Source organism: Larus michahellis, chromosome 14, assembly GCF_964199755.1.
Source record: "Larus michahellis chromosome 14, bLarMic1.1, whole genome shotgun sequence".
Lineage (NCBI taxonomy): Eukaryota > Metazoa > Chordata > Aves > Charadriiformes > Laridae > Larus > Larus michahellis.
In genome coordinates, this window is record NC_133909.1 from 11,614,427 (window position 1) to 11,629,704 (window position 15,278).

The following is a 15,278-nucleotide window of genomic DNA, read 5'->3' on the forward strand; positions in this document are numbered from 1 at the left end:
CCCGGCCCCGCCCGAGTGCCAGCTCCTCCAGCCAATGGCAGCACGGCGCGGGCCGCTAATGAGGGTTCGGCGGCCGGCCGGAGCCAATAGGGAGCGGGGGAGGAGCCAATAGGGAGAGGGGAGGAGCCAATAGAGAACTGGGGGCGGGGCCAGAGCCCTGCGGGGCGGAGGGGAGGCGGAAGTGGCGGCGGGGCGACCGCATGGGGAGCGGCGGCGACATGGGCCGGGGGCCGGGCCGGGGCCGGGGTCGGGGCCGGGGCCAGGGCCGGGACCAGGGCCAGAGACCGGGACCGGCACAGAGATCGGGACAGGCACCGGCACCGGGGCGGGGAGCGGCCGCCGTGCGCCGCGGCAGGTCAGTGCCTCGGGGATCCGGTGGGGATCGGGCCTGGCTGGCACCCGGTTTGGGGCCTCGGGGCCCGACTGGGCTCTGGCGGGGGCCCCGCTTCAGGGGGCTGCGTCCCGATGTCCCCCTGCGTGCAAGTCCCGGTGTCCTGCCATGCCCGGGGTCTGCTGGTGCCTCACCAGGTCCAGGTGCTCCGATGTCCCCCCATGCCCGGGTCCCCGTGTCCTTTCACGCCCAGGTCTTGGCGCCCGGGTCACTGTGTCCCACTGCTACCGTGTCGTGCCATGCCTGAGTCGTGGTGTCCTGCCATGGCCAGGTCCCGGTGCTTCAGGGTAGGCCTCAGACTGTGTTGATTCTCTCCCAGGAAGGAGAAGAAGATGGACAACATGAAACCCAAGCATCCCGACGAGCAGGAGATGCCCTTCCGCCTGCGGGAGCTCATCAGGAGCCGCGAGGCCATGAAGCGCCCCAACCCTGGGAAGAGGCGGGTGGCAGGTGGGGCACGGAGCTGGCCTGAGCCTGGTTCCCCGGGGCCTGGCTGAGGAGTCCACGGTGCTGCGGTGCAGCTGGAGGCAGCCGGATCCTGCAGTGGAGCATCCTGCTCCCCCTGATGATGTCCCATCCCTGCCCTGGCAGTGGGAGGGAACCCCCAGGTTGTCACTGCTGCAGTAATGTCACCCGTCTCTCCTAGAGAAGAAGCAGCAGCCGAAGTCAAAGGGCCCCAAGGTCCCCGGAGACATCCCCGTGCCCAAGTTCAGGAGGGGGAAGAAAGAGTCGGAGCGCTCCTACATCTGTCGGATGGAGCAGGAGGTGCAGCGCGTCCTGTTCCTCACCAAGAACCAGCTGCAGCGGGAGCCTGAGAAGGAGGCGATGGCACCAGAGAAGTCCAAGAGAAAGAAAGAGTGAGAGCAAGAGATCGCTGTGGCGGTTGGGACTGGACCGGGTCAGCCCAGGCCTGTGCCCCAGCCCAGTTCTGGGTGTGTGGCAGGTGCTTTGCCAGTGCTGCAGTGCAGGTCCGGCATCCGGCAGAGATTCGGGGTGCTGGTGGAGGGCTGTGGGATGAATCACCAGGGGTCTGAATCTCTGGGACCAGAGCCACAGACGTGCCTCACCGTCCTGCTACTGGGATGGAGTTGGGGGATGCTGGTGCAGAGCAGGGAGGGGAGCTGTGGGGCCCCAGGTTTTTTGGGGGCCCCGGGGGGTAGAAACTCACTCACTTGCTCCCTGTCTGGTCACGAGCTCTGGCCATAACGCGGCTCTTCAGGTTTCAGAATAAGAAGCTGGAAAAAGCGCGGAAGAAGAAGGAGGAGAAGAAAGAAGCCATGCTGGAGAAGAGCCTGTTCCAAGGTGGGTCTGGCGCAAGGGGGTGGCTGGAGTGACGTCCTACCCCCGCAGCGCGTGGAGAAGTGGGGGATGAGCTGGAGCAGTGTGTCCCGGGGAGCTCCTGCTTGACGCCAGCACCTGCTTCTCTCTTGTAGACATGGTGGCGTTCGGTGAAGTGGTTACGCAGCCGCCGACCATCACCTCGCGGCCCAGGGGCCGGGGCGCTGCGGAGCAGGTGAGCTGTAGGGGGGTGATCCCTCCTCCTTCTCATTTCTGCTCTCGCGTGCCCACAGCTCTGGGCTGGACCTGGGTTGTCTCACGTCCCTTGGGCTGAAAATCAGGCCTGGAAGGGCAGTGGTGGCCTCAGCCTCCTGGTGACAGTTCCTTGGAGCCTGGTCCTGGCTTTTTCATCCTTCATCCTCCCTCACCTGTCTCGTCTCTGCCCGCAGGCTGGACGGAAGCGGCTCCTCCTGACGTCTCGCCTGGGCCAGAGCCAGGCGTCCCCAGCGTCCCCATCAGCGCCAATGTCGTTGGCTCGCCGGCGCATCGTGGAGGAGGAGAGAGTGCGTGTCATCCAGGCCTACCGGGACATCCAGAGGCGCAAACAGCAGCAGCGGGAGGTGGTGCGGGGCGGCGCCAAGGCCAGACGCAGGGTCCCCTGCTAAGCCCAGCCTGGAGGAGCTGGGCCTCCCTGGTCCCGACAAGGGTGCGCAGGCAGCGCGGGACTGCAGGACTTGAGGGGAACAGTTCTGACACTGCTCTTCTGTTGCCATTGCTGAGCCCTGGGGGTCCCCACAGCCCCTCACATTGGCTCGGGGCACCCCACGGGCTTGGTGCCGGAGCTGGGACCCCTGTGGTGCCACGGACCTGGTAGTAGTAAAAGTGCCGTTGAGTGCTGATGGCGTGAGCGTGTCTGCGTGTCCCTGACCTGCCTGGCTTCCTTCCTGCCGGGAAGGGACACTGCTGTGCCGGTGTGTGCCGGGTGGTGTGCCGACAGATGGCAGTCCCAGCCTGCAGCGGGCACGTTGTCACCGTCACTTGCTGTGGGCTGGCCTTGGCAGGGCTCTGGTTGGGGGCAGGATCCTCATTGCTCAGCCTTGGGGGAGACCCCAGTGCCTGGCCACGACCCCTCTGGCTCCCAGTGGGAGGAGAATGATCCGGGCCCTGGGGACATGAAGAGTCCTGCAGCACTCACCTGCACGGTGTCACTTTCCTCCATTGTCACCGCTCCTGGACGCTGTGCGAGCCTTTAGCCTGCAGCCATGCTCCCCCCTCAGCATCACCACCCAGCCTGGCACTGCCCACGTCCCCGCCTGTCCCCGACACACAGGTCACGGTGACCGCGGTGCCCCCTCTGCTGCCAGCGACAGCCCCGTCCACGCCAACCCTGTGCCGTCCTGCACAGCCCCCTGCAACCCAGACCTGGCACACACCCCACTGGGGCTGACAGCCCCCCAGCTCCCGGCCCTCGGCGGGGGATAACGGGGGGCTGCTCCCGGCACAGCCCAGCCCGTGTCTGCCCGTGGGGCCGGCGTGGCAGCTTCACCTGCGCGGCACAAAGGCAGCGCTGTTCGGCGGCCCCGTGCCACGGCATGCGCACAAAGCGTTGCCTGTTGGAGCGGGGCCGGTCCCGGCTCTGCGGCCGGCGCTGACGGCAGCCGGTGGGATCCCGGCCTTCCGGAGGGGCTGGGCATGGGAAAGGGAGCCACCGGCCGCTCTAGTGTCCCCTGACAGAGCTGGATGGGGACAGAGTCTTTGCGCCTTGTTTTTCAGGTGACTCGGCTGTCCCTGGGGCTGTCCCCTCCTTCCCTGCACCCCGGGAAGGCAGGGCTCTGCCATACCGCGGCTGGGGACCGCAGTGTCCCAAGCGGGCTGGAGACGCTGCCCGCACCTGCAGAGCCCAGCCTGGCCCAGGGACAGCTTGCAGGTGGATGTGCCCTTGGGGGGGACACACACTGAGGCCCCACTGTGCTGTGCGGTGCCAGCAGCCGGGAGGAGGGTGTGCTGTGGTGGCAGCGGCCCTGGGGACCTCGAGTGCCTGGTGCTGCCTGGAGACGTCCCCGCTGCCAGCCGGTGCCAGGTAAACACGGGTGACGCAGCGCAGCCCCGGGGAGGGGGCACGGCTGGATCCTGCTGCAAACAGCCAGCTCTCGTGGCTGTCCCCATCCGTGTCCCCATAGCCATGAGTGTGGCACATGTTGGCTGGCAAGAGCATGGCCGGGACATCGCACGTGCCAAACTCTCGCTCGTGCATCCCTCGCGCGGGCACCACGGGCATGCATGGCACTCGTGCCTACAGCCATGGGCAGCCCCACCGCCACCGGCCCGGCTCCGGCTCAAGGAGACCAGGTCACTTGCCTGCACCCACCGAGCCATTTCAGCCCCTGAATAATTCATGGCACTGTCGGCCGCAGGCTTCCTGCCTGGCAGGAGAAATTGCTGCGGAGGGGAAAGGCAATCTGAGCAGGAGAAACCGCTCCCGACCTTGGCATGTCCTCCGCGCCGTGCCGCTTCCCGCCGGGCAGCCCATCTGCCTGCCGGCTGCCGGTCCTGCACCGTCTGCCCTGCCGACACCGCACCGCCTGCCCTGCCGATGCTGCTGGTCCCACGTTGCCTGCCGTGCCGGCGCTGCCAGCCCAGTGTCCCCATCTGCGTGCCTGGCCCTGGCACATGCTGCCACGGTGGGGGACGGGGAGCAGGGACTGGGGGATGCCAAGGGCCCTGCTCTGAGCTCCCCCATTGCTCCCCGCTGCCCCCCAGGAGGGCGATGTGGGGCTGAGCCCGCTGGCACTGTGGTCAAGGTGGGGACAGGGATGGGGAGCAACCGGTGGCATGGCTGGGTGTCCGCTCCCCATCATGGGCCGGCTGCTACAGCACCGCGTAGGAAAAACCACCTTTATTGGGGCTGACCTGAAAAAAAGGGGGGAAGAGGAAGAACGACAGAGAAAGCCACGAGGAGGGTGAGGGGCCCAGCTCCCTCCCTGCTCCCCAGGCTGGATCCCGGGCCCCGAGGGGGAAAGGCAACAAGAAGGTCGCTGGAGCTGTGGGGGGCTGGGTCCCCAGCCCCAGCAAGGCACTGATCCCCCCGACCCTGAGCAGCCCCCCCTTCCCTGGCAATGGGGAAACCGAGGCACAGTGGGAGCCAGGGCTGGGGAGAGCTTTGTGTCACCTTGTGCCCTGTGGTGGGACGGTGCTGGCTCAGCTCAGGGCCTGTGACGTCCCCGGCGCTGGCGAGGGTCAGCGTGAAACCGGGGGCTCAGCACCGGGGGGAGCCCCGGGCAGGAGTCCCACCGGCTCCCCGGCGGCAGATGGTCCCTGGCATGGGAGGGACAGGGTGTCCATGCATCACAAAGGCAGTGAGGGGATGACCTGGGGTGGCCCCGTGGGAACTGGTCCTTGCGGCAGGGATGGCAGCAGGGACGCGGGGGTCCGGGCAGAGCTGGCAGCTTGTGGGTGCCACAGCCAGGAGGAGGGACAGGCAGGAGCGCTGGCTCTGGGATGGTGTCCGGGCATCCCCTGCGCAGGAACCAGCTCCGGCTGCCTGACGGGATGGGATGTACGCGGCGGGGTGGGACGAGGCTTGGCGAGACCTCAGGAGCGGGACGGCGGGGCCGCGGTGTGTGGGGTCTTCACCACCGGTTCCTGCCGTACGGGGACTGCACCTGCGGGCAGAGCGGGATGGCACTGGGGTGGTGTGGCAGCAGCCGTGGCACCAGCCCGCACCGCTGAGGAGGTGCAGCCATGCTTGCCCCCGTTCTGGCTCACCCCGGGGCAGAGCCATCCCTGTCCCTGCCCCTGCCCTCCCACCGGAGATGCTGCAGCGAGGATGGACTTTGCCCCCGGCCGCGGGCTGGACCTTGGTGCCCGTTCCCCCACCCGCGGCGTTGCACATTAACCCACCTGGCAGTTCCTGCTGTCCCGCTGGGCGCCGGCGTGCCGGGCCTGTGCCGCGAAGGCGTCCTCGGCTCGCAGCGTGGAGCTGGCGCTGCCGGCCGCCGGGCTGGCGGTGGAGGCGCGGGGCAGGATCACGTCGTAGGGTCCTTCGGTCTGAGGGGCAGAAAAACGGGGGCGTGTAGAGGCAGCGGGAGCAACCCCAGCCCCATGGGGTCCCAGGGGAGGAAGGCAAGGGGTGATTCCCCCGTCCCCAAGGTTACAGCAACCCTTGGGATATGGGGGGGCCAGGGGAGCCCCCCCACACCCTGGTCCCCATCCCGGCCGCTCCGGTTGAAAGCGCGTCCATCAGGCAGGATGCAACCGGCCGCGGAGAGCCCGGCCCCGGCGGTGCCACGCGTTGTGGCCACACTTACCGGCCCCTTGTGCATCAGAGCCATCTCGGTGGGCTGGTAGACACTGGTCAGCAGCTGCCCGTTGTAGCCGCTGTATGGGGACACCGGCTTCTTGCCTGCGAAGGGACGATAAAGGATGGGGGGGGAGGTCACAGAGCCACCCCCGCCCCACCGGGGAGTCACTCCTCATTAGCAGCTTTAATGAGCTGACTCAGCAGCCGGCTGCTCTGCGCCCTTCCCGGGGGACACGGGCGGGATGTCCCAAGGGTTTGCATCCCCGCGCTCCCGGCACAGCCCCTGCCTGGCCGGGGTTTGTTATTGTAGGGTCTCTCGGAGGCAGGGTGGTGCGGAGGCCGCTTGGGAGCCCCCACCCTGCCCCGGGGGCTGCAGACACCTTTGCCGGGGCAGGGCTGGCGCTCGCCACCGGTCCCCATCGGGGTGGCCGACACCGCCCCGTGTTATCGTAGGGTCTCGCGAGCAGAGCGGCTGCCCAGAGCGGTGGGGTGGGAGCTGCGGGCATCCCGCGCTGGGGAGGGAGCACCCCTGCTGCCGCCGAGCTCAGCCCAAACTGGTAGACCCAGCCCGGCGGGTTTTCGGCAGCCACAACCACGGCAGGCGTCGATGCCGGGCGGGTCGCAGCCAGACGTCTCGCCGCCACCCGCCGCTGCCAGCCCCAGTGCCGGTACCCGCCGCCATAGGCAAAGAGGGTCCCCGGTGAGCTCCGGCGCCTACCGAAGGAGGGCTCGTCCATGGAGAAGGCTTTGTTCTCCACAAACATGCTCTGCGACTTCTGCTCCTTGAGGATGGTCTCGTAGCCCACCCCGCGCGTGGGGTAGATGTCATCCTCGAAGGCCTGCTCGGGGCTCCGCCGCGTCACGTGCGTCACCTCGGGGATGACGTAGAAGAGGAGGAAGGCGCAGGCATTGGAGACCAGCGCAATGGCCAGCGTGGGGTCGTCCCAGCCAGGCTTCTCGCCCGCGCGCCGGTTCCCGTAGAGGTACATGGCCATCCACGCCACCCAGATGGCCATGGAGAGGCTGGTGGTGGCCAGGATGAAGGCGCTGTGCTTGCGCCAGCGGCCATAGCGGCCGCAGAGGGCTGGCCAGGCGGTGCCAAAGGCAGCCACCAGCAGGAACATGACGTAGATGAGTGCCATGACGAAGTCAGCGTCCTCCAGCCGGCATGGGTCCGGGGAGCTGCCCTCCTGCCGCGCCACTGTGATGATGAGCCACTCGGCATTGATGATGACCTCCACCAAGGCGAGGAGCAGGGCCACTGCTAGTGTCACCCAGCACCGTGGGCCCTGGTTCCTCCGTGCCAAGAAGTTGAGGGCCACGGCATGTGCCAGCAGGCAGGAGAAGCAGATGCCAAAGAGGACACCAAAGAGGAAGCGGCGGGAGGCGCAGGTGGAGAAATCCGGCCCCACGATGAAGTCAAATGTCAGGCAGAACAGCCCGAAGGTGCCCAGAAGAAAAAAGACCTGCGTGGCCACCAGGCTCTTCTTCTGGGAGTCTTGCACGAAGGGCAAACTGGCCACCAGGACAATGGTGAGCACGAAGCTGGTCACCACGCCGAGGCTGGCCACAGCCTCCAGCACGATGCCCCAGGCCGCCGAGAGGTCGCAGAGGTTGTAGTAAAGGGAGGAGAGGTCCTTGCCGCAGCCCGAGGGGGGGGTGGTCTGTCCGCCAGCTGCGGGGAGCAGGGCCAGCAGCACCCATCCTGCCGCAGCACCCATCCTGCACCGCAGTGCGGGCGCCGAGCGGGGCATCCAGGGACCCTGCGGGACAGAGAGGGTGTTAGGAAGTGGGGACCGGGGCTGCGGCTCAGCTCCGGCGCTGCCAGTGCCGTCTCCAGGGCTCAGCGCATCCCTGCCCGCAGTCCCCGGCTGGGCATCCCTCCCAACAGGCCACGGCGAGTGACTGGATCCCAGTGAGCCTGGCATGCATCCCCCATCGTCTCCTTGCCTGGAGGCCAGAGGCAGCCAGGGGGGCTCTGCCCTCTCTGTGCCCGCCATGATCCCTCCTGACATGGGGTTTCTCTGAGTGTGGCCAGCTCCAGGGCTGTGCCGATCCCTTCCTCCGGTGCCAGGGGCAGGCAGCACCGTACCCGCTGGTGTTCCCGGGAACGCCGCACATGGGCCTGGGTCAGATGGCAGAGATAACACCTGGGGACAGGACTGTCCCCTCAGCTTGTCCCTGCGTGCCAGCATGTTCCTCTTCTTCTGTCCCACTTCCCCCCTCTGGCTCCGGGCACCGACCCAGCGCAGGTCCCGTGTCCGGCGCTGCTGGCCGCTGGCACGCAGGCAGCCGCAGCCTGGCACGGCACGGCACGGCACGGGCACGGGGGTCCCTGTCCCCACTCCCGCGGCCCCGGGGAGCATGGAGTGGGCACGGGGAAGAGGGGGCAGGGAGGAAGCTGAAGCCCCACTGCTTGCGGGGGGGAAACCCGGCAGGAGACCTCCGGCAAGGTGACCCCGGGCTGGAGCGGGAGCACTGCCCGGGACCCCTGTTCCCCCACCCCGCACCCGGGGCTGCCGGTCCGGGATGGGGACAGGGACCCCCGGCACCGCGCTGGGACCGAGCCCCCGCGGGTGGTACCGGCTCCACCGCGCCCGGCCCGGCCGGTCCCCCCCGCCTCTCCCCGGAGGCGTCGGCCCGCTCCCGCCGCACCCCCGTCCACCCCCGTCCCGGTCCCCCCGCACGTCCGGCCGGTAACGGCCCGGTTCCCCTGTTCCCCGGCGCTCCCGATCGGTACCGGACCCCAAACTTGGCCAGAGCCGCCCCCAACTCTCCGTGCAGGCGAGCCCGCGGGAGCGGACGGGTCCGGGTCCCGGGCCCCGACCCCTTCCCCGTTACGTTTCCCCGTCCCCCCCCCAGCCCCGCAGTGCTCGACCCCCCTCTTCCTCCCCGGCCCCGCTCACCGGCTCCGGCGCCCGGTACCCGGTCGCTCCGCTGGCTCCACCGCCCCGCACCGCGCCGTGCCGCCGGGCCAGCCCCGGTCCCCGGCACCGTACGCGCCTGCCCGGCCCGGCCCCTCCCCGAGGTGCGGCTCTGCCCGCGGAGCGCTCGGAGCCGGCCGGGACCTGCCCCGCCGCCGCCCGGCGGTGGGGGCCACACACCGAGCAGGGCCGGGGTCCCGCGGAGGACCGGGGTGCCTGCCCCGGGGGTTGGGGGGGGGCGGGAGGGGGGGCAGAGCCCGGGCTTTGGAGGGGGTGGACCCGATCTCGAAAGCCCAGCTGGCCATCAGTGGAATGAGTCTGTGGGGTCTCAGCCCGGAGGAACTGGGTCAGGCCGGCCCTGCCGAGCTCGGGAGGACCCCGGGGGACGGAGAGGGAGGCTGTGCTGGGGTGGCATCGCCCACGCAGGGCCTTGCACCAACCTCCTCTCGGTGCTGGGACGGCGGTGCCCAGCCGGCGGGGGGGCTCCTGGGTGGGAGCCCGGAGCGGGGCCCCATGGGCAGCCCCGGAGTGTAAGGATACACCGGCTCCTGCCGGGAAGCACCGAGGCGCAGGCCCGGAGGGGCCTCCCGGAGGAATGTCAGCTGACGGCTAAAGCTGGAGCCCTTGGCAGGGCGGCAGGGCCCCAGAAAAGCCCTTTCTGTGAAGGTCCAGGGGGCCAGGGCAGCCCCGGCCTGGGGACAGTAGAGAGGACTTGGTGGCCCCTGTGTTGGCGGGGGTGGCTGTGCACCCTGGGGCTGGGCACAGGCACCCCGCAGTCACCCCATCCCTGGGGCTCGGGGACGGGGAAAAGCCCCAGGAGACTTGGGGTGCCCTGAGGGACCCGGGGCCCTGCCAGCCCCGGGGGAGGTTTCCAGGCAGGCATTGCTATTTTGGGAGGGTGAAGCAAGAGGGTGAAGGATGCAGACGAAAGTTCAACGCGCCTCCGGCAGGTCCTCCCCCAGCCCGGCCCGGGATGAAAACAATCCGTGGAGAAAGGGAGGCAGTGCCGGAGCCGGCAACACCCGTGGCACAAGGAACAGTACCCGCCGGAACCCGCAGGGAGGTGACAGCGTGTCTGGGATGGGTGCTGCACCCGCTGCCGCCGTCCCTCCGGCGCTGGGGCCGACTGCGCTCCTGCCCTTCTTCTCCCTAAAGAGCGTCTGGCTGCAGGATGGCGTTTGGGGGAGGATCATCCCTCCCTGCCGTGGCACGTGCACACGCGTGTGCCCTCACACGGGCACTGGAGCGTGGTGGTGCGGACGGAGGGGCTCCGCAGTGGCCTCTTGTGCCTCAGTTTCCCCAGGGGGTGGGGGTTGACTCGCAGGGCCTGGCAGTAGCCTCCTGCTCTCTCCGGCACAGGCTCAGTCTTGGATAACCGGTGCTGGGAGCGCGGGCCGGTTGCCCTGCCGCCCCCGTGCCGGCGCTGACCCGGGTCCAGGCTTCCTGCCGACTGCTTCCTTCCTCCATGCGGGGCCAGCGGGTTTCCCGGCTGCTGACTCAGCACCAGCCCCCCACGACCCCTGCGCCCGCCATGGGGCTGCCGTGGGGTGTCTGTCCCGCCGAGGCTGCCCCGCAGCTGCATGGCTTTCGCCCTCGTGTCTTCCCCAAGGCGGGTGATTTCCTTCCCCCTTCCCATGGGGACCCTCCTGGCTTTCCAGCCCTTGCTGCGCGCCCCTGGGGTTTTTGTAGGTCCTACAAAAACACACCGCTGGGGAGGCGGCTGCGAGGTAGGTTGGGGGTGATGGCGCCATGTGCTGGCTGCCTCGCAGGGGCCAACTGTGCGCTGTGAGGGACCGGCTGCCCTCGATCCCCTCCTGCGTGCCAGGGCAGTCGGTGCCTGGCACAGCCCTTTCGGTGAGGGCAGAGCCCAGTCCCAGTTCTCTGGGTGGTCTGGGGACGATGGTCTCCGTGGTGGGACTGGGCAGAGCCAGTCCCTCCGGCACAGCAGCTGCAGTGAGGGGCTGGGACGGAGCTCAGCACGGCACCGGGACCTGGGCCAGGCTTCCCCGCTGGCTCCCTCCAAAAACATCGGCATGCCAGGCGCATTTTTTCCAGGCTTACCTTTCCTACGGAGCCCCAGGGCCGGGCGGATGGCATGGCTGGCGTGGCTGGCATGGTGGCACAGTGGCACGGCCAACCGAGCCCCGGCTCCTGCTCGGCTGCGACGGCTCAGGCGAGAGCCGTACCTGGGGCTGGGGGGGCCGTACCTGGGGGGCCCCTCTCGCCCTCCGCGCTGCCACCGCCACTCAGGCCGGGGCTGGGGAGCTGTTTTCTACCCGAGCCGGTTCTGTCCAGCCCGGAGCCCCTCGCTGCTGCCGGCGGACGCGGTCAGCACATTTCCACCTCCCTCTCCAAGTAAATAAGCGCCGCTTGGCGAGGGGGGGCCGGCGGCGATCCTGGCCTGCCACAAGTGAGGCCGGAGCTCCTGCCAAACGCCGCCTGTGCCGGCAGAGCCCCCCTGCCCTGCGGCCTCCCCAGCCCCGGCGAAGGGTCCCGGGGTGGGATCTGGCCCTGGAAGCCCCCAGGGATGGGTGCCCGCCGGGCGGGAGGCGCTGGCCGGGTTAATAGCTAATCTCTTCCCGGTCCTGCTCTCCTCACATGCCAGAATTAATGGAGCGAGCACCTCCCAGGTGTCACTCGGGGTTTAACCCTGTCACCGGGACTACGGGCAGAGCCGAATCCCGCCTGGTGTAAGGTGGCACCGCCGGCAGGGTCTGCCCGTGCCGGGGACTGATCCGGCCGTGGGGCTCTGGGTGCACGACGGTGCGGGTGTGGGTCAGCCCCACATCCCAGGAGGTTGCGGCTCATCCCACAAACACCGGGGCAAAAAGCTGCACCCCATCCCAGCCCGCTGCCAGGCACAGCTGGGGCTCGATGGGGCAGGCAGGGGGCTCTCCAAATCCCCCCGGGGGGGGGGGGCTGGCCGAGCCCCTGCCCCACAGGGCAGCCCCCCTGCGCGCCATCCTGCTCGGTGTCTGGGGAATTAGAGGGGAGAAGCTGGTCTGTTTGGGGGGGGGTTACGCTGAGGACCTTAGCGGGGAAGTGGGGTGGGGAGGGGGCGGGCAGGGCTGGTGCGGGGGCTGGGGGTGGCAGCTCCCTGTCCCCGGGCTGTGCCGGCTCCGCAGGGCGTCCCGTCGCTGCCCTCTGGTGGCAGCTGGGGACAGGCAGGCTGGCAGGGCACGGCTTCTCGCCCAGCATCGCGCCAGCTTGGCACTGGTGTCACTGGGAGGGCGGCACTGGTGCTGGGTACGCTCGATGCAGGGGGGCATCACGGGCCCCCTCCCTTGCAGGGTGGCTCTCCCGGGATGTCACGGGTGTCCCCAAGGGGGACAACGGGTGGAAGCTGTGTCCTGCATAGCCCAGAGCTGGGGTTTTACCGTGTGCCCAGGACACGGATCTGAGGACACTGGACCCCCTGGATGCTCCCCCCCAGCACCCACCCTGGCAGGGCTGAACCCTCAGGGCCGGGCAGAGGCACCCCATGCCTGGGGGGGCTGGTGCAGGGTGGCCCCATCCCAGCTGCCGGCAGGGAGCTGGACCCAGGCAGAGTTTTGGTCTCAGCACGGCAGTTTATGGAGGAAGGACTGTCCCGCTGGCACCCAGCAGGCACCGAGTCCTCGCCAGGCCCCGCAGGAGCTCACCTGCGCCCGTCCCCCCGCAGCAGGGGCAGCCCACGGGGCTCCCTGGGACCTTCAGTGCGTCAGTTCAGCAGGGGCTGGAGCTGACGCAGGAGAGCAGCCATGAGCAGGGTCACACTCCCCAGCCGTGGGAGCCCCGTGAGACCCACGGCCATGGGGCTGGAGAGGAGCCCGGCCGGGGGGGCACATACGGAGCAGGCAGTGGCTTCTGCCATTGAGCTCGGGCATGTCCTTGCTGCCCCACAGCGGAGTTTCCTGGGGGGCTGAACGCTGCTTGTTCCAAGGGGCTGAGCATGGGCAGGGCTGAGCTGCCCATCCCGGTGCGTGTCAGGGGTCCCTGGGGTGCAGCGGGTGCTGCCACCAGACAGGGCAGCACGATGGCCCCAGACGAGGACAGCACAGACACCTCCTCTTGCCACCACCACCAGCACCCGTATTACCCCCCCAGTTCTGCGGAGGGCAGGCATCATGGGGGCAGCGTCCCCAGCGCAGGGTCTTGTCGGGTCCTGGGGTGATGCATGGGGCTGGATGAGCCCCGGGACCCCCGTCTGAGTGCCGCTCTGGCTGGCAGCAGCCCCGGCTCAGAGGGCCGTGCCGGCTAGCAGCTCCAGCGGTTTCAGGGCCGGGGGTGGGAAGCGGCCACTGCCAGTCCGGGGGCTGTGCCGGAGGTGGGCCCGGAGCACCTCGCCCACCGTGCGGCGGAAAGTCTGGCTGACGAAGCAGTAGAGGAAGAAGTTGAGGGTGGTGTTGAGCATGGCCACCATGTTGGCGATGTCCAAGGCCAAATGCACGCGCCAGTCCCTCTTGACTGAGGCCACGTAGAGGTGGCAGATCATGACGATGGTCCGGGGAGCCCAGAGCACGATGAAGACGGTGGTGACAGCCAGGAGGAGGGCCGTGGTCTTGCTCAGGTGGGGTCGGCCATCCCCTGAGCGCCTCCGCTGCTTCAGCTTGCAGATGATGATGGAGTTGGTGGCCAGGAAGATGCTGCAGGGCAAGAAGTAGATGGTGACGCAGTGCACCCACTTGAGCACCATGTCCAGGGTGGTGGGGGGGTCGGCGTCACGCCACAGGTCCAGCCACCAGTAGAAGGGAATGCCTGTGGCCAGAGCCACGGCAAAGACGGCTGCGATGATCTTGCGGGTGCGCTGTGGGTAGGAGACGGCGCGGTACCGCAGCGGGTGGCAGAGGGCCACGTAGCGGTCCACGGTCAGCAGGACGGTGACCCAGATGGAGGCGTGGTTGGCGGTGAACTCCAGGACGTTGACGGTGTGGATGAAGGCGCTGGGCACCGCCCGGGCCAGGATGGCTGTCTGCAGGATGAAGCCCACAAAGATGATGAAGACCTGGGTGAGGATGTCGGAGGTGGTCAGGGCCAGCAGGTACCAGTACGATGACTTCTTGGTCCTTGTGGCCAGGCGGGACAGGGCCACAGCGGTCAGGACATTCACTGGAGGGAGGGGAGCGATGTACAGTGGTTAGACCGCGGGGCTCACAGCCCACCCCTGCCTCCCGCAGCACCCAGGACCCTGAGGGTGCCCAGGCTCTCCCAGGGCTGCAGGATGAGCGGCCCTAGGCCCGGCTGGGATAGGGAGCTATAAATATCATGATGCGGTGAGGATTTGCTGAGCTGATTAATCTCTTCCGTGTATCAGCCCAACCAACGCAAATACCATCTGTCCCTGCTGCCATGGCACCTGCCACGTGGGGCTGGGCTTTACAGCTGGAGACCGCAGCTGGGGCCAACCCCGAGGCCATGGGGCCTGTGGGGAGCAGGCTGGTTTCCCCCACCCCTGAGGACTCTCCTCCCTGTCCCCAAAAGCACCGGGGCTGGGACAGGAGCTGAGGCTCTGCCGGCAGCTGAGGGCACAGGCTGTGCTGAGGGGGCACAGCTCAGATGAGGCAGGATGGGTGCTGCCCCCCCTGGTCCCGGGCAGCCCCCCCTGCCCCAGCCCCTCACCTGGGAGCCCCAGACCCAGCAGGACGCTGTAGTACACGATGGGGAAGACGCCGACCATGCAGGGTGACCGCTCTGGCTCTGGCCGTGCTGCCTCGTCGACCCACACCACTGCCGTGCTGTTGGGCACAGGCATCATCGCCTCCTGCCACGGACCGGCTACGAGGGGAGACAGGAAGAGTCAAGGAGCCAAGGGCCCCGGTAGCACTCGGGCAGGGGGCTCAGCTGGGACACAGCACAGGGGGCTTGGGGTGGGCTGGCTCCCATGGGTGCAGTTGCCCCATGTCTGCTGCTGTGTCTGCCTGCAATGGCACGTTTTGGAGCTGCCCGCTGTCCGTGGATGCTGCAGGACAAGGGACCCAGGATCCAGTCCCCGAGGGGAAGCCGGCATGACAGCCCTCGTCCCCGCAGCGGAGGGTGGCCCCGCTACAGGCGATGCTCCTTGTTTATCCCTCTGGCCCCGTTTATCGCCTTGAAGAAAACCGGATTAAAACACCATGTTCTTGGGTGGCTGCCAGGGGAATGAGGCCCTGGCTCCCGGCCCAGGCTGGGTGCCACCCAGCGGGACCCAGGGGTGGCGGGGAAGACCCAGGGGTGCAGGAGGGGGGGTCCCAGCGGTGACAAGATGGGCGAAGGGGGGAATCCCAGGGGTCCCAAGGCGGGGGGTGGCCATCTCCAGGCTGCCAACCGGGTCCTTTGCCAGCTCCTCAGGCAGACTCGCATCAGGCAGTGGGGCCGGAGGAGCCTGGCATCGGCCCTGCCCGTGCCCGTGCCCGTGCCCGTGCCCACG

General features: G+C 68.7%; 3 protein-coding genes across 4 annotated transcripts; 1 reads left to right on the forward strand and 2 right to left on the reverse strand.

Annotated features, from left to right (window-relative positions):
• Window positions 1-194: 194 nt before the first annotated feature.
• CCDC137 (coiled-coil domain containing 137) lies at window positions 195-2,568 on the forward strand. The gene is made up of 6 exons (XM_074607155.1): window positions 195-355; window positions 711-841; window positions 1,038-1,248; window positions 1,611-1,693; window positions 1,825-1,904; window positions 2,119-2,568. The coding sequence occupies exons 1-6, from the start codon at window positions 201-203 to the stop codon at window positions 2,332-2,334; spliced, it is 876 nt and encodes a 291-aa protein (XP_074463256.1). The 5' UTR covers window positions 195-200; the 3' UTR covers window positions 2,335-2,568.
• A 1,982-nt stretch (window positions 2,569-4,550) lies between these two features.
• GPRC5C (G protein-coupled receptor class C group 5 member C) lies at window positions 4,551-11,246 on the reverse strand. Of its 2 annotated transcripts, none has more exons than XM_074607150.1 (5): window positions 10,955-11,246; window positions 6,688-7,732; window positions 5,977-6,071; window positions 5,570-5,716; window positions 4,551-5,331 (listed from the first exon to the last, which is right to left on the reverse strand). In XM_074607150.1, the coding sequence occupies exons 1-5, from the start codon at window positions 11,006-11,008 to the stop codon at window positions 5,299-5,301; spliced, it is 1,374 nt and encodes a 457-aa protein (XP_074463251.1). In that variant the 5' UTR covers window positions 11,009-11,246; the 3' UTR covers window positions 4,551-5,298. The 2 variants fall into 2 exon arrangements, with proteins under 2 accessions (XP_074463251.1, XP_074463252.1); XM_074607151.1 differs by lacking the exon at window positions 10,955-11,246 and adding an exon at window positions 8,876-8,982.
• Window positions 11,247-13,052: 1,806 nt separating this feature from the next.
• On the reverse strand, window positions 13,053-14,694 carry GPR142 (G protein-coupled receptor 142). The gene is made up of 2 exons (XM_074607153.1): window positions 14,492-14,694; window positions 13,053-13,981 (listed from the first exon to the last, which is right to left on the reverse strand). The coding sequence occupies exons 1-2, from the start codon at window positions 14,625-14,627 to the stop codon at window positions 13,113-13,115; spliced, it is 1,005 nt and encodes a 334-aa protein (XP_074463254.1). The 5' UTR covers window positions 14,628-14,694; the 3' UTR covers window positions 13,053-13,112.
• Between the last annotated feature and the right edge of the window lie 584 nt (window positions 14,695-15,278).

Excerpts from the sequence above, each read along its gene's own strand:
- CCDC137 (XM_074607155.1), top strand. The coding sequence starts at position 201 with ATGGGGAGCGGCGGCGACATGGGCCGGGGGCCGGGCCGGGGCCGGGGT. Across the intron at positions 356-710 it reads GCCGCCGTGCGCCGCGGCAG|GAAGGAGAAGAAGATGGACA; the intron begins GTCAGTGCCTCG and ends ATTCTCTCCCAG. Across the intron at positions 1,905-2,118 it reads GCCGGGGCGCTGCGGAGCAG|GCTGGACGGAAGCGGCTCCT; the intron begins GTGAGCTGTAGG and ends CTCTGCCCGCAG.
- GPRC5C (XM_074607150.1), bottom strand. The coding sequence starts at position 11,008 with ATGCCAGCCACGCCAGCCATGCCATCCGCCCGGCCCTGGGGCTCCGTA. Across the intron at positions 7,733-10,954 it reads CCTGGGGCTCCGTAGGAAAG|GGTCCCTGGATGCCCCGCTC; the intron begins GTAAGCCTGGAA and ends TCTGTCCCGCAG. Across the intron at positions 5,332-5,569 it reads GGGACAGCAGGAACTGCCAG|GTGCAGTCCCCGTACGGCAG; the intron begins GTGGGTTAATGT and ends CTCTGCCCGCAG.
- GPR142 (XM_074607153.1), bottom strand. The coding sequence starts at position 14,627 with ATGATGCCTGTGCCCAACAGCACGGCAGTGGTGTGGGTCGACGAGGCA. Across the intron at positions 13,982-14,491 it reads GCTGGGTCTGGGGCTCCCAG|TGAATGTCCTGACCGCTGTG; the intron begins GTGAGGGGCTGG and ends CCCTCCCTCCAG.